At 39.0% G+C, this 16,245-nt stretch overlaps 1 protein-coding gene across 2 annotated transcripts in view; it reads left to right on the forward strand.

The window, feature by feature from the left end:
* Nucleotides 1-8,066: 8,066 nt before the first annotated feature.
* Nucleotides 8,067-16,245, forward strand: part of VSNL1 (visinin like 1) — a gene marked incomplete at both ends in the record, with an annotated part of 46,162 nt that continues 37,983 nt past the window's right edge. For both annotated transcript variants that reach the window (XM_082303044.1, XM_082303045.1), the window contains one exon: nucleotides 8,067-8,228. In XM_082303044.1, the coding sequence (XP_082159170.1) occupies nucleotides 8,067-8,228 (162 nt within the window). The remainder of the gene's footprint in view (nucleotides 8,229-16,245) is intronic.

Genomic DNA, 16,245 nt, shown 5'->3' on the forward strand with positions numbered 1-16,245 from the left:
AATGAAATAAACCCAATGTTAACTTTCTAGTCACCTAGAGAAAAAAACCCCTATATATCAGCCATTGTTATGTTAGAGCATCTTCCTGCAAAGGTTTTACCCTTTCAAATGTTTTTTTTATTGCTGGAATCTAATTGAATATCCATCTCATTTCAAATAAAATATAAAAATATATCTCCCTTCTTCTGCTTAAACGTCTTTTCTCCATTTATTATTCAATTTGGTTTGATAATTGCATTCCTTAATGCCATTACTCTCATTTTCCTCCATTTCTTTTACACAGAGAGATTACAGGCCTGAATCTGATATTTGGTAAATCCAGTAAAGTAATCTGAAATCACTGGATTTATTCCAGTTTTTGTTGTAGTGCCACATAAATCAGAACCTAGCCTATTTTTTTCATCCATAGTTCGAAGTTTATGTTACTAGCAGTAAATCATGACTGCTTCTAATTTCAGTATGGTGTTACACAAATACAGAATCACAGAATGGGTCAGTTTGGAAGGGACCACAGTGGGTCACCTGGCCCTGCTCAAGCAGGGTCATCCCAGAGCACATGGCACAGGATTGTGTCCAGATGGTTCTTGAATATCTCCAGTGAGGGATACTCCACAGCCTCTGGGCAGTCTGTTCCAGTGCTTGGTCACCTGTACAATAAAGAAGTTCTCCTCATACACACATATATGTAAATCCTTATTTTTTGGTCATGGCTGGTTAAAAACCTAGAATAGAGCCCTAAGTTTTGTGTGAAGGAGGAAGCATATTAGCTTAGGGTCAGTTTTGTTTCTGGGTAAAGGGAACAACATGGTCCTGAGGTCACTGATGGGCAATATAATAATATGAAACTATATTAACTCTACCTATACCTGATGATCGATTTTCTCCCACAATTACTACTGAAAAGATGCCTGTGTTCATGAATCTCAGAACTGTGGAGGTTGGCAGGGACCTCTGAAGACTGTGTAGTGCTCAGCCCTGCTTAGCAGGGTCAGCTAGAGCAGGGCTGCAGTGCTTGGCATTGCCCAGCCCCGTTTGGCTGTCACTGCTTTGGGTACCTTCAGCCCCTGGTACCTCTGCCAGTGTCTGGCATGCTGCTCTTTGCCTGGCCTTTCTGTCCTGACAGCAGACACCTGGAGGTGGATTGCTTTCATCTTCCACTCCTACAGGTTGTTGTTGCAGCCCTTCTTTCTTGTGGGCAAAGTGCAGGTGTGGAGCTGCTCTGTGTGTGGATGCAGGGGTTCTGAGAAAGTAGTCAGAAGATGGGACTGAGCTGAGTGAGGGAGTTCTTGTCCTGCAGGAGTTTGGAGATCTGCAGATGCCATGACATCATGAAGTAAAGGCCACTGAGGAAGATCAAGTTGGCTGGCTTACAGGAGAGATAATGAAGGGAGAAAGTCCCTTCTAAGCTGACTGACCCTTTTTTCAGAAGGTTTAATCATAGTGTAGGACTTATATCTTGTCAGAATCTTAAGAGCTGGTATCATGCCACAGTGCCAGAACCTCCTCTAAAATATCTTCATCTTTTGCATGTATTGGGAGAAAAAAAGGCTTTCCCAAGTAGTTCTACTATGCAAGGTATAGGACAGGCCTCAGCACCATCCCTGTTTCATTGCAAGCTGACTTAAAAATTGTGTTGACAACTGATGTGAAGAAGTGCTTCACTAATTGCCTAAGGAAAATATAATTGTATAACAATTTGGGGTGGAAGGGAACTTAAAGCTCATCCAGTTCCAGGCCCCTGCCATGGTCAAGGAACCTTCCCTAGAACAGGTTGCCCATAGCCCCATCAAACCTGGCTTTGAACGCTTTCAGGGACGGGATATCCACAACTTCTCTGAACAACCTGTTCCAGTGCCCCACCACCATTACTGTAAAAAATGTCTTCCTTATATCCAGGGTAAATCTACCTTCTTTGAATTGAAAACCATTGCCCCTTGTCATGTCATTACAGCCCTTGGTAAAGAGTCCCTCACCATGGGGATGGGAAAATTCCTCTTATTTTCCACACATATAGTTCCTTGGATACTTATTTCCATGGGCTTTTGGGTATGAGGCTGTTGTTTGTTTTGTGCATGAAAGACAGACTTTAGCTCTAAATAACTTCTTCTGTGAAATGATAAATGTATTTGAAGGAAAGAGGCATCTGTGTGGCTTGATAGCCTTTCTATCTATCCTTCATGCTGACATTAGTAGAGAAAAGGCAGTATCTGAAATAGCCTGAAGAGAAAGTAACAATGCTGGGAGTTGTTAGGAGTTATAGTTATCAGCACAAGGCTGGAAATTTGATAAACAGCCTGCTTAAAAATCATGTGAAAATTATTCTGCTATTATAGATTGTAGACATAGGTCTCTGCTTTCCCCAGCACTAATTGTTTGGGGTTTTGTTACCCCTATATACATGTGTATGTTGGAGTCTAAACACTGTTTGATGTGCCGTTTATAGATTTGCATGGTGTCAGAGATTGCAAAGACGCCCACCACGCTTGCTTGCTCAACGCCTGGCTTTCACATGTTGTCCCCAGGAGTCAGCACGTTCCTGTGGGAGATTGTGGGCTGAGAGTGGGCAGAGGGGTGGGGATGAACCACAGTTTTCCTTCCAGCCTAATGAGTGCCTGCCAACACAGCTGAGCTGGCAAAGTGAATGTTGTCATTTGCTTCTGGCATAGTCCACACGAGTCATTCCCACTTCCCAAAGCCAGGGAAGACCAAGAAAAACATGTACCATAATAAAAGGTAATTCATTTCATAGTAAAGGGAATTCATATAATGCCCAGACTTCATAAGGCTGCAGAGGTATTGGTTGACTACCAGCTACTTCAGCTCCTGCAGAAATCCTGGGACAGGGAGCCTGTGAACATGGGCAGGTGTCAAAGCAGCCAGAGTGCATGGGAATAAGCTGGGGTAGCCCAAATCACTTTGGTGCTTGTGCCCGGTGAATCTTTCTGCACTTCTGGAATAAGTGAGGGGAGGGAGGTGGCTTCAGTCACCATTACCTCTTCTCCAAATGTTCCCTTGGAGGAGCACTTTTTCTCTCAGCTACACATGGGGGAATTTAGTGGAATTAGGCAGCTACTGTGGATATCAAAAATAGGTGGTGTGACTGCCCCATTTCCCCATGCTTCACAGAATGACAGAATCACCAAGATTGGAGGGGACCTCCAAAGATGTTCAAGTCCAAGTCCCTTCTCAAGCATGGTCAACTATAGATGATTGCTCAGAGCTGTGTCCAGTTGGGTTTTAAATATCTTCAAGTACAGAGACTCCACAACCTTTCTAGGTAACGTTTCAGTGTTAGATCATCTGCACAGTAAAGAAGTGTTCTCTTACATCAAGACAGAATTTCCTGAATTTGCATTTGTGCCCATTGCCTCTTGTCTCTCTGGGCATCTCTGAGAGGAATCTGGCTCTGCCATCTTTGCTCCCCTCATTGAGTATTTAGACCCACACTGATAAGACCCATGAGGCTTCTCTTCTCCAGGCTGAACAGCCCAGCCCTCTCAGACTTCCTTTGTATGACCTTTGTGGCCCTCTGCTGGACTCCAGTAAGTCCATGTCTGTCTGGTACAGGAGGCCCAGCACTGGGCACAGTGATATGGGGATGGGTGAGAAAGAGGTGTCTCAGCAGTGTTGAGCAGAGGGGAAGGGTCACCTCCCTCAATCTGCTGGCAACACTTTTCCTAATGCAACTTGGAAAGAGAATGGGTTTATGTAACTGGGGAAAGTAAGCAAAACAACACAGAGCTGGGTTTTAGGGATGTTGTTGAGCATTGTTGGTGCAGTCTTCTCAGTGGAATTTGGGTTTCTTTTCAGCACAAATAGGAGATCTTTGGCAGCACTCAGTATACTCTTCCTTAGGAGCAGTCAGAGTTCCATTTGTTTGCACTTGGTCCCGTTGAACACTGAGCACATGCCAAGGAGGCTGAAGGGGAATGAGAGGAGGGGAAAGAAGAAGGCTGGGAATGGAGCTGTGTAAGCAACAGTTTGGGGAGTCTTTTGAAATCATTAAACAGCAAACAAGATTCAGTAAGTCATGTTTTGCTATTGAAATCAAACTTTTTTTTCTTAGGTCTTTAAATTTTGTTTTGTAAAACTGTGTTTATACTGGTAGTTTACTACTGGCAAGCCAATTTGGAGAGGCAGACCTGATAAACCTGTATGGGAATTGCTGTGAAATATTCTAGGGAAAAAACCTTGCCATTGGCCAGGAGGTTTGGATGATGATCGAGTAGAGAGTGGAGAGCTTTTGAAACAGGACAAACATGTGGAACACATGATAGCATTGCAGGAAATATATGAAACAAACAATACCAAGTCTTAAAACGAGGAGCTGTCTGGCGTGGACCTCCTAAGGTCCAGCAGGGCAAAGTGCAGTCAGATCCATCCTCATATTGCCCCTGCCTGCTGCTGGCATATCCTGGACTCCTTCAGGTTGGGGATTGGCTGTTTAATAAAATTCCATCTTTTAAATCTGACTTTCCTATGGAGCTGTAAAAGCAGCAATTAAGGTGTTAATTAGTGAAGTACTGGAATAGCCCTAATAAGTATTTCTGAAAAGCAATTTTCTCTGGATAGCTGAGGCCTTTTCAGGCATTTCAGAAAAGGAATGTGTTTTTAAACTCAGCCTTCATTGCTCTTGCTACTAGTTGCACAACAATAGAGTTTTAGTGCTTTTCTTGATCTCTAATTTGGATTGTGTTGCCCTTGCTAGTGTTAATAAGCATTCTCCTGCCAGAGTAACTCACTGGGAACTGATACCTTATTGATGCTATGTGGCATCCATGTACCTGGTTCCTTGGATCATGAATCTCTCCCCCACAATGGTTTGGAATTGAAGCCTGTTGCATTTTTTTTTCCTTTCATTATTTTTTTGCCAGAAAACATAACCAAATATGAATAGCAGTGCTTGGATTGTCACATTGCATGATTGGAAATATGGCAGTTGGCAAATTTATAGTTGAAAATGATAAAATTTACTAAACAAAAAAATGCTTGCAGAGTGATCTTTCCTCCTCTTGAAACTTAGTGATTGTGCATCTGTTCTCTCCTGTCTTTTCCTAAGGCATATTTGTAGATTTTCACAAGGAAAAAGCATGCTTGGGAAACGGTGATTGTAAGTTAATTAAAATAGTTTTCATTTTAGAAAACAAAATGTGTTGTCAATAGCATACTCATTGCTAATGAGTGATTGTACTTTTTCAACAATAATAAGAGAGTCAATGAAGCTCTAGAAGATGTTAGGATATGATTAACTAGATAATCTATGTATTTGAGTTTTTATTCCCAAATAAGATGGATCTCCCAGAGCCAGAAGTGTGAGTTTATATTTGATAATTATATGAGACTCTTGAGCTTTCTTGCAGATTGTAATTCAATTCCATAAGAAAAGAGCTTTAAAACATGAAGAAAGAATGAGTGCTTCTAATTCCAGGAAAAAAAGCATTGTGACCAGCTTGGTCAGTCTGCTCACTCTGTCCCAAACAGAACCCAGCAGATTATGGATCATGCTGTGCTGGAGCAGCAAATAAGAGTACAGAACCCAGCAGTCACAAATTATACCTTTCTCAAATTCTCGTTTGGTTCTGTGGAAAAAATAGTTTCTGAGAGTGTTTATCAAAATGTCAGCTGTGGTTTCCTTTACTAGAGGTTATTCTGTGGTGAGGTACATCAGAAACGGATGAAAAGTGTTTGGCACTTTCTGGACAACCTGTGGCAGACAAGCAACTGCCCAAAATTAGGGATCTGGACCACAGAGGCAAAAAGGTGGTGAGTTGTTTCTCTGATTCTGATGATGGGTTATGTGTGGATATGTGTGTCTTTATTCATGCATTCTTACACAAATGCAGACCCACTCCATGCTCTGTAGATGTGCTACAGTGGATTATGTTCACATTACTGAAAACAACATAGGCAACTTTGGCAGATGGGGCAGAGATTCACAGTTCTGTTCCACCTCTCTGTAGAGGCAGGTCCAAGGGCTGTAAAGCTAACATGGATAAAGATTAAAAAGCTGCTATAACAGAAAAATGCTCGGTCAAAATCACCTGAGTTTTGCATACTGAGAATGCTTTTTTTTCATCTGTAAATGTTGTTATGGAGATAGGAATACAGGTGAAGAGTCAAGTAAAAGCATACTTGGCTAAATTAGGAGAGAAAAAATATACCTTTTGAATCTACCTAGGATAGTTACTATAACTGCTGAGTATCTTTAGGGTTTTCTGGGTCCTAAGCAAAGCACCTTATTACTGCAAAAGGTAACAGAATGTAAATAAAAAAGAAAAAAGGGGAAGTAAACATGCCCCATAAAGAATAAAATAAATTTTAAAAAGCATTGTTTCTTGTAAAAGCTGAGTTGGAGCTAACTGCATTCGTATACTTTAGTCTGCATGGGATTTAAATTCAGATTATGCCAAACTGGATCAGTGTCATACGTGAAAAGATGGGGACTTCAGAGATAAGGCTGGGGTAGCTGTTCAGAATACCATAAATTACAAACTCATCATTGAGTCAAAGCAGCAGATTTATGGACATTTGCGTGCACAGTTTCACCTGTGGCAATTAACTGGAAGATTAAACTCTCATAAATTTGTGCTAAGTTTTCCAAAATGTGTGGATGGGAGCTTGGCAGAGCCTCCAAGTAAGTTTAGAGCATGGAGTAAGTTTAGATCAGGGAGGACCATGGCCAAGAGGGAGGGGAGCCATGAGGTGTTTTAGGAACAGACCTGCTGCTGCTGGCAGTAGGCACCAGGGAACGTGTTGGCCACACACAGAGACCAAGAAGAATTTTTAACTTGCACCTGCTCAAGGAATGTTCCCATAAAGGAAATTATATAAATATATTGATTTATTGGAAGAGAACGAAGTATGTCCTTCTGAGGTGAAAGAAACTTCTGCTTTGAAATAGGGGAAGATGCCAAAAGCAATAAATTAAAAGGAGGAATGGGTGGTGATATGGACTAGAAATCAATGCATTCAGTGTGGTGCAATCATTAGACACAGATGCTATACTGGAGATAAAAATAAAAATGCAAAACTAAGCTCAGGAAAGAAATTATTCATCGCTTTGCAGTTCTCTACAGGACAGTTAAGTGCTGTCTGTCATCTGATTAAAAAGTAACTGAAAGACATCTGTCATGAAAGAAACTGTAACAAAATGGGAAAAAGTTAAAGATGAGGTTTTCTCTAAAGTTCTCTCAAAGGATGTCTTTGGTCAAATGTCAAAGAACCTGAAAGTATCTCAAAGGGCCAACATGAGTAGTACTGAAATTACTATTTATCTATACATGCATGCAAATTTTGTGTTTCTGTCTGGTTTATATTTAATATGTTTAAGTGTATACCAAATGTATATAACAAATGCAGTGAATATCTTCAGAGCTAACAGTGATGAAATGTAAGCAGTGATGAAATGTAAACCCATCTAATGTTTATCAACTGTGCATTGAATATATAAATATGCATCTATTTATACATATGTCTGTGTATACATGTATATGTACAAATATATAAGAATTAAATTTATTTTTCCAGTTTGGTTTCATCATTTTTTGTGATCAAGTTTGTGGACTCTTGCATTGCTTCCTCCCAGTGGAATACCTAGCGCTGTATGTTACCAGCCTGTCTGTCCACAGCCTTGGACATGTGAGGAGTAGCTGCTAATGTGGCTGTCATATCAGAAGATATTTTCAAGACGAAGATAAGGAAGAATTCTGTGGACATCCCTGAATCTGTGAATTTTTTTTGTTACATTCAAATAAAATAAAAGTAATCTTTTTCAATCTTACTGTAAAGAAAAGCTGTAAAGTGCCTAATTTTAAGGCAAATGAGTAGTCTGTCTCCAGGCCTTAAGATTCCTAAATGAAAGAAGAATCTTGCCTTTTTGACTATTTTCAGCCTCCAATATTCAAGCATAACTTAGGTGCATGTTCACCAGTGAATCTGTGAAGTTGTGTTTGACTGAAAGCAGCAGTGAATACAAAACAAGTGTTAAGTTCCAGTTACATGGCTAATTCCAGTTTAAAATGTTCACATGTGGCTAATTGTATTCATTTATTTCTTCTTAAGGCAAAATGGGGAAACAAAATAGTAAGCTGGCCCCTGAGGTGATGGAGGATCTGGTGAAGAGCACGGAGTTCAATGAACATGAGCTAAAACAGTGGTACAAAGGATTTCTAAAGGACTGTCCAAGTGGTAGACTGAACCTTGAGGAGTTTCAGCAGCTCTACGTAAAAGTAAGTTGTTTACATTTACTAAGTTATTTGTCAACTTAAATGTAAGTTATTTGGCTGTAGAAAAAGTTATGAAGTAATATAAAGCAAACATACGGTCCAGAGCTGCTGGCCATTTAGACTAAGGAATAACTTTGCTGGGAGAAGCAATGGTGAAGATGAGGAGATGAGTGGGAAGTGTTACCCTCATCACACCAGTGATTCATGTAACTATAGTGACCAGAACCAAAAGTTTAGAAAAAAAGATGTGATTTATTCACAAGAAATATAATATATTCTCTGCACTCTGAAATTCATGGACCTCGTTCACCTTCAAAGGATGGCCGTGGTCCTGTTCAATAAACCATGATTGCTGGACACAATTACAAAAGTGGTGAAGTTTCATGATAGTATGACCTGCAGATAAATTATCCACTGTGCACAAAGGATTTCTTCCATAAATTGTAGGTATTGCCTTTATTTTTTTCCCTGCTGTCACTTCATTCCGGTTTTATTGGGAAAGTAGGCTGATCAGTTTATTTTCTTCTTGTTTTTCATTACTTTACCAAGTTCAATGCAGTCTTTTCCTTACATTTATTATGTATCTATTCTGTAACAAGAAGGACATGGGGTAGCATAAAAAGTGTATTCATGTTACAAAGATAATTATATTTTAATTCAAAATTGAGTGTCTGCCTAAAGGTCAGAGACTTCAAAGTAATGTTAATTAGGAGAAATATTGAATGGCAATGATGAGCTGTAGGATCAGAACAGCTCGTAAATACAATGTGAGGTTGAATAAAAATAAAGCAGCCTTTCAAATGTAAGTAGTTAATATTGAGCACAATGACAATTTTTGCAGATGAGTGGGACTGTTGTTTCCCTCATGTATGCTACTGTTCTTTCCTAAATTTCTTCAGCCTTGAACCAGATGAGTTTGCAAATTATTACCTAGACCCTTTTTCTTTCTAATGAACAGTTCTAGCAAAAACTTCTAACTGAGCTTACATAAATAAGTTTCTGTCTTCATATTTTAATATTTATTGCTGAAGATGTTGCCTAGCAATCATTCTCTTAAGAAACAAATGAGTTTGTAATGAATTATATTTTCAGATGAAAGAATTTCTAGAGCCTCAGGTATTGTGGTTGTTATTGACTGATAATTTATAAGTCCCATTTTAAACAGTACTCACTGCGCATTCGGCAAGAGCAGACATCCTGTCATTTCTCATACATGTTTCTGGGAAAAGTAAAAGGTCTTTACAAAATTTGTAATAAAGTATGTCAACTCTTCAGAAATCATTGTTTCTTTTTGGAAAATCAGAGTAAAGTTTTTTTTGTTTGCTTGTTTTTTGGGGGGTTTTTGTTTGGTTTTTGTTGGTTGATTGGTTTCTTTGTGGGTTTTTTTGTTTGTTTGGTTTGGTTTTTTGGGTGGTTTTTTTTGGGTTGTGGTTTTTTGTTTGGTTGGTTTGGGTTTTGTTTGTTTGTTTGTTTGTTGTTGGGGTTTTTTTATAAATTTGTGTGCTGTGAGAAAAAACATCTTCTGAAAACACGCCAGAACTGCCAGGACTTCCTTCCTTCAAAGGGATGTTTGAAGTGTTCATAGATATTTCACAAGATACTTTACTCATGAAGACATATCAGAGAGTAAATTCAGTATCATGTTTGCAGAGATGGTAGTGCAAAAAATAACATGAAGAGTGCAAGCAGTATTTTGCTCTTGAAATTTGAAGACAGCTTTGTAATCTTACTGAGCTGCAGTATCCGGCTTTTAGCTTTACAGCCTCGTGTATCTTTAGATACGGACATCGAAAACGATTCTCTCCCTTGCTTTGGTAGTTGTGGGGTTTCATTTTTGCGCTGTAATGGCACCACCATATATTTCGTCCAGTTTATTGTCATCCTATATTTAATGTTTATACAGGGCAAAATACTTATTTTGCAGAAGAGAAATATGATTAGCTGTTGTAAATCCAGAGCTTTACTTCTCTCTGTGTCGCAGAAATGCTTGTAAAATAATGTCTCTGAGGAGCTCATAGTCTGAGTGTTGGCCTGGTGGCGGCTTCTCTTGTTTAGGACATTCTGTCTGCCCCAGCTGCTGGCTGCAGATAAACCCCCAGATGTGAATTTGATGTTTCCAGAATGAGCCACCAGCAGGAGACCTAAATCATTATGATTACATTTACAGCATTTCAGTTCACTTAAAGTATATTCAGGGTGAAAATACATGAAGCATGTATTGATTCATAATTCCTCTGCATGAACTTATTTGGAATGATGACATTTATCTGTTGTTCTGAACTGGATTTTATTGAAGAAGATTTCCATAGATCAATATATTTTGAAAAAAAATACAAGACTTTCCTTCATTTCCAATTTACATTGACCTAAGATGACACTGTTTCTTTGTTCGTGAGAGCTGTGTGGTGCATTTTCGTGTGTGTTGATAAAAAGGTGTTGGTCACCTAACTCAAAGGCAAAGAAAACTTTTCTTTTTACTTACACCCAGTAGAAAATATCCTCAGCTTAAAGATCCAAAACATTTTATATTAGCAAGACTTTGAGGTGAATTTCCTGGTTATCTCCACTTCCCTTCCATCAGAATTGCAGAGTGGGGTGCACAATCTTAGGGCATAGAAACTGTTTGGGTTTTTTTTAATGAAACGTAACTAGATATGTCCTGGGATCACACCTAATGTGTTACTGTATCTAATGCCTGCTAAAAAGCTTGAGTTGGTCTGAAATGGAACCTCCAGAACATGTGGATATCAGGTCCTCAACATGAACCCGTCCAACTCTACATATTTGCATCAATTGTGCTGTGCTGTTTACTGATGTAGATGAAGACTGTATTGACTAAAGGGGGAATTACTCTAGTTTGGCTTGGAAACATTTGCTATTGAAATTTCCATTATGAATACTAATCATCCAGTGCTTAAAATAAATAGCAGTTACACAAATGGACTTTACAGAAAAATTATTTGCAACACTTTTAGTGGAAGTGTCTATAAAAATATTTAGTCAAGAACACCCCTTTTAAATAAGCATCTAATAGGCAGAAATATACTTTATACTATTGCATATTTAATGATTTCTGCAATATCATAGGTTCATTAAAATACTGGTCCATTTTTAGGTAGATAGATTCTTCTTGGGATACAAAATATGTGGCAAACTGTTAGGGCTTATGTTTCCCTCCATGGTGCTGAATGAAGTGAATGCTTCAGCAGTTTTTGGAGTAGTTTATTGAAGAGTTGGTTATATACTGCAAGCCCAGAGCCACAAAGAGACCTAAGTACTGAAACACTGAGTTAGCTGTCCTGACAGTCTGCACAGAGCATGGGAGGGGGACAAATCTGTGGATAACCTTCTGAGGAAGCTAAAACTCAAGCCAACGTTTTGTAAACAAATGTGCAAAACCACAAGGTATTGCTCAGCATAGCAGCTGGTGCTAAATTCTAAGTTTCTCTGGGGTATATGCATCTATTTTCATATGAGAGTTGCATCTTTCTACTGCAGAAAACTATCTAGAACAGTAGAAAAGGCAAAATCAACTGACTGGAGTCCTTTCACTTTCTCTCTTAAGTGACAAGAATAATGTAATTGTCTTACCTTTATCACAGAAGTTTAAGTACCCCTTAAGCCGTAGAAAACTGAATCAATTAGAGGAAGAGCATTGCCAGCAGGTCAAGGGAGGTGACTGTACCCCTCTTCTCAGCCCTGGTAAGGTGCATCTGGAGAGCTGTGTCCATTTCTGGGGTCCTCAGGACAAGAGAGAGCTGGAGCTCCTGAAGAGGGTCCAGCAGAGGGTGACAAAGATGATGAAGGGACTGAAGCATCTCTGTTATGAGGAAAGGCTGAGGGAGCTGGGCCTGTTCAGCTTTGAGAAGAAATAACTGAGAGGGGACCTCATCAATGTCTATCAGTATCTGAGGGGATGTGTCATGAGGATGGACCAGGCTCTGCTTCCTGGTACCCAGAAACAGGACAAGAGGCAGAAACTGATGCACAGGAAGTTCCACCTGAATATGAGGAAGAAATTCCTTACTGTGCAGTGACTGCACACTGGAACAGATTTCCCAGAGAGGCTGGGGAGTCTCCCTCACCGGAGATATTCCAGAACCCTCTGGATGCAGTTCTGTGCCATGTGCTCTGGGATGACCCTGCTTGAGTGGAGAGGTTGGACCAGATGACCTACTGGTGTCTTCCAACTTTACCCATTCTGTGAATTATCATGTCTCTGTTTGAATCTGCACTGCCTGCCCTCTCATTTATCTACCTGTGATGAGATATGACCTTCTGGGCTGCTGGAAATATCCCAATTAACCTCTTTTTCTGTAGGAAATAGCATCAGACAAGCTGGAACCTAGAATTTCCTTCTTCAAAGAGAATATCCTAACTGTTAAGCTTAATCCTTACTGGCTGTCTTAATTTTCCTTTTTTCTCTCCTAAAAAGTCCTTAATTCTTTTATCTTGCATAAAGCTACATTAGCATTGTGGGCAGAAAGCTAAGGAATTAATATACAAAACTGTCATTAAAATAAAATATGCCAATAAAAAACTCGTGAGTGTTCCTATCATTCTTCAGGGTTTCTTGCAGTCTAGAGGGCCAAACACATTTTCTTTCAGATCTTTTGAATTCCCTGGGTTTAGATGAATATGCCCTAGAGTGTGTAAGCGTGCATAATCACTGCTAATATTCACAGGAATTATGCATGTTTATTAAGTGGAAAATAGGCTTCTATATTGTGATACTTCTTGGAACTGGGTCACTGAACATGAGAAGCATATCTCTGCATTAATAGAAACAAGCACCAATGGTCCTTTAACTGGAAGGGTACGGGTTAGGAGTGATCGTGATATAATGCTAACATTAAATGAAGTAACTTACTTTGTGAATTTATTGCACCTATATTATTTAGCTATGTTTTGGAGTCTTATAGGCAACTTTTAAATGAAGAAAAAAAAAAATGCTATTTCATTAATTAGAATCAAATGTTTTGTCACATTTTTTGCTTCTCTCTCACATTTCCGGCCTTGAAGGGAATTGATTTCTAGTCCTTCATTTTAATATGTGTAGAACAAAAGAATCTCAAAAATCTATTGAAATTTAAGTGGGTGTGTTTGCAGCCTCTTTCAAGACAGATTAGCATCTTTCTAAAGATGGCACAGAGCTCCTCAAAATATCAGGTTAGAGCTGGATTTCAGGCTTTCAGTGGCTGTAAAAAAGTAGGATTCCAGAATGGCACAGCTGTGTTTACAGATGTCCCAAACACAGATGCTGCTGTACTGGCAGAAACTGATGTTTCCTGGGATCATTTCTTAACTGGTGGAGCTGTGCTGGTTTTGTGAGTATGCTTTGTCCACTTAAGCTCTCCCTATAAAAGGAATATTTCTAAGGTATGTTATACCAGTGTTAGGTATATGATGCCAAATATAATTAATATGTTTAGCATATTATACCAATCCTGTGTTACTGTGGAACTACAGCGTGTCTTGAAATAATGTATAAATATGATATATAGTTATAAAAAATACTTATCTACCCACACAATGACTTTAGCCTTGTTTCTACCTTCCAGATCACATCTGGTATGCCGGCAGTATTTCTGGACAGTATGACAGGATATTTTCTGGATGTATGACCTGAATTTAACTGCAAAGAAAACATCATATGTATTTATTTATAAAAATGACTCTAAATTTTTTTTAAGTTGGTTAATATTTCTGCTGTGTTTCTGAATCTTTCAAACTGATACAGAATAATAAAACTAATACTGTTATTTTAGAAATGTTTGATGCAAACTAATAGAGTAACAAATAGCACTGGTCTGGGGACATCACAATGTGGCTCTGTAAGTGCATATCTAGATAGGGAAATAGGGGCTGGACAGGAATGACAGTAATGTTACTGGCCTCAGTAGAAGTTTTGCTTGTGGGGATTGTAAAACAGTTGATGAGGTAGAGATTCTTAATGCATTCCTTAAGCACTTCATACAAATCTGCACATCTGATACAATTACTGTAAATCATTAGAAAGAAATTCTCTTTTTCACGAGAAGTTCAGTGAAGTTCCTATGAAAAGAAAATTAATATAGCAGAATCTAAACAGCAGTGTGCTGAAAAGCAACTGTGCTTGTGGTCCAGCACTATCACTGGGGAGTGCTTTTCAGGATGAGCAATGTGCTTGGTGCTCCAAAGCTGTATTAAAACTGGGCTCTGATAACTTTAAAACCAAAAGAGATTGCAATTGCTTTTCAAACAGAACTTGGCTAGAAAAAGAGGGTATGGTCTTGTTGCCTGGATGTTTTCCATACAAAACTGCTTTTGGCATTATTAATTTTCTTCTCCTTATAGATATGAATAGGCAGGGGCTGTGCCAAAATGCAGGTCTACTCCTTAACCACATAAAAGGCTTATTATATATTTCAAACAGAAGCTGAGATTGTGCTCCATGAATTTTAAAACAAAGGGCCAGAATGCTTCTTACTTTTAAAACCAAAATCAAACAAACCCCGAAGGCAGTGTTAACTTTGAAGCTGACTGAGCAATTCAGGGAAGGGGAGGATACTGGTAATGTTCCTTTCTGCTGCATTTCTGTCTCTGTGCTTATCCCAGGAAAAATAATGTCTGGACTTAATATCATTTTGTGGAACAGATTTTAAAATCTGTCTTTAGTAAACAGAGCTTTAAAGATCAGCAACCATATTGAAAAACAAAATAGAGTAAATAAACACGGATTCTCATTTAAGCTGCAAAGCAAATTGAAAACAGTAATTTCCAGAAGAGAACCAGCATGCTGGGTAGCAAACAGTTCTGAAAATATGGCTGTAAATCACAACATTGGATACTAAGAGCCTTTAACAATGTGGAATGGAGGCAGTTTAGATTGAAACACTAATCTCAGTGAAGCTAATGGGAGTTTTCATTCCTGATCCTTACTTAAGCTCTTAGGACTGTACTGAGCTCCCAAAATTGTTTATCGTTGTGACACCCGAGTGCAGTGAAGTCTGGTGCAAGCTCCATTAACCATTAGTGTCCAGTCCTACAAGCTGGATCTGGAGTCTGGAGAGCTCCTCTCATCACGTGCGAAGAATGTGCACACTGGGACGTCTCATTTAAAGGCAACAGTGGTTTAAAAACTAAGTCTGGAGTGGGGGGAAGGGATGAAAGTAAGGGTCCTGAAGCTGGTAAAAAAAGTTTCAAAAGCAAAGAAGGACAAGTCCTTTTCTACTCACAGTATTATGGCTAGTGGCTAATTTTAAAAGCTAAAATACTTTTTCTTTTTTTTTTTTGCTTCTGTTGCAGAGCATATAATGGCCCATATCCTCCAGACAATCTCCTCTGGAGACTGTAAATCTGGAAAATGAGGAAATCAGACAAATTTAAGAGATGAAATCTAAACAGCTAAATCTTAATTGCTCCAAATAGTAGCTTGTGGAGTATCCTGACTAGTGGAAAGAATCTTCCTAATGCTTGAACATATCAGTAACATATGCTGACACTGTGTCTGGAAGAGGCAGGAATCATGGTCACATGAATCCAAAAAGCAGTCCAACTGTCTAATGATATCTCCAGGGCTTACAGAGTCAGCAGATGTGTGGGAATGCAAAGGTTTAGTCCAAACCTCTGATTATTACCAAGTATTGAATATAACTGTAACTCTGTGGCTATATGTCGTTCTTAGAGGCACTCAAAACTGCTTTGCAATGCATTGAAGAGGGTACATCCAGACAGGACAAGATGATCCAGCCTGGAATGCTTAAAAATATCACCATGTACATGCATGCCCTAGTTTCCACCATAGTCTGATAAAAGAATGCAGGCTGGGTAAGTTTTCCAACAATAACATGCAAATTACTTTCACTTTATCTTTTGTTTTGAAGGAAGATCACCAGTTTCCAAAACTGTCATGAATTTTTATAAGAGACCTTGTTCCTTTACAGCTCACCTTTGATCTATGTTGTACTCCTCCGAGAAATCAAAACAATGAATTTGGGATACTGTGATTATTTCTGAAGCAAAACACTGAATTTATTAA

This window comes from Coloeus monedula, assembly GCF_965178545.1.
Source record: "Coloeus monedula genome assembly, chromosome: 2".
Lineage (NCBI taxonomy): Eukaryota > Metazoa > Chordata > Aves > Passeriformes > Corvidae > Coloeus > Coloeus monedula.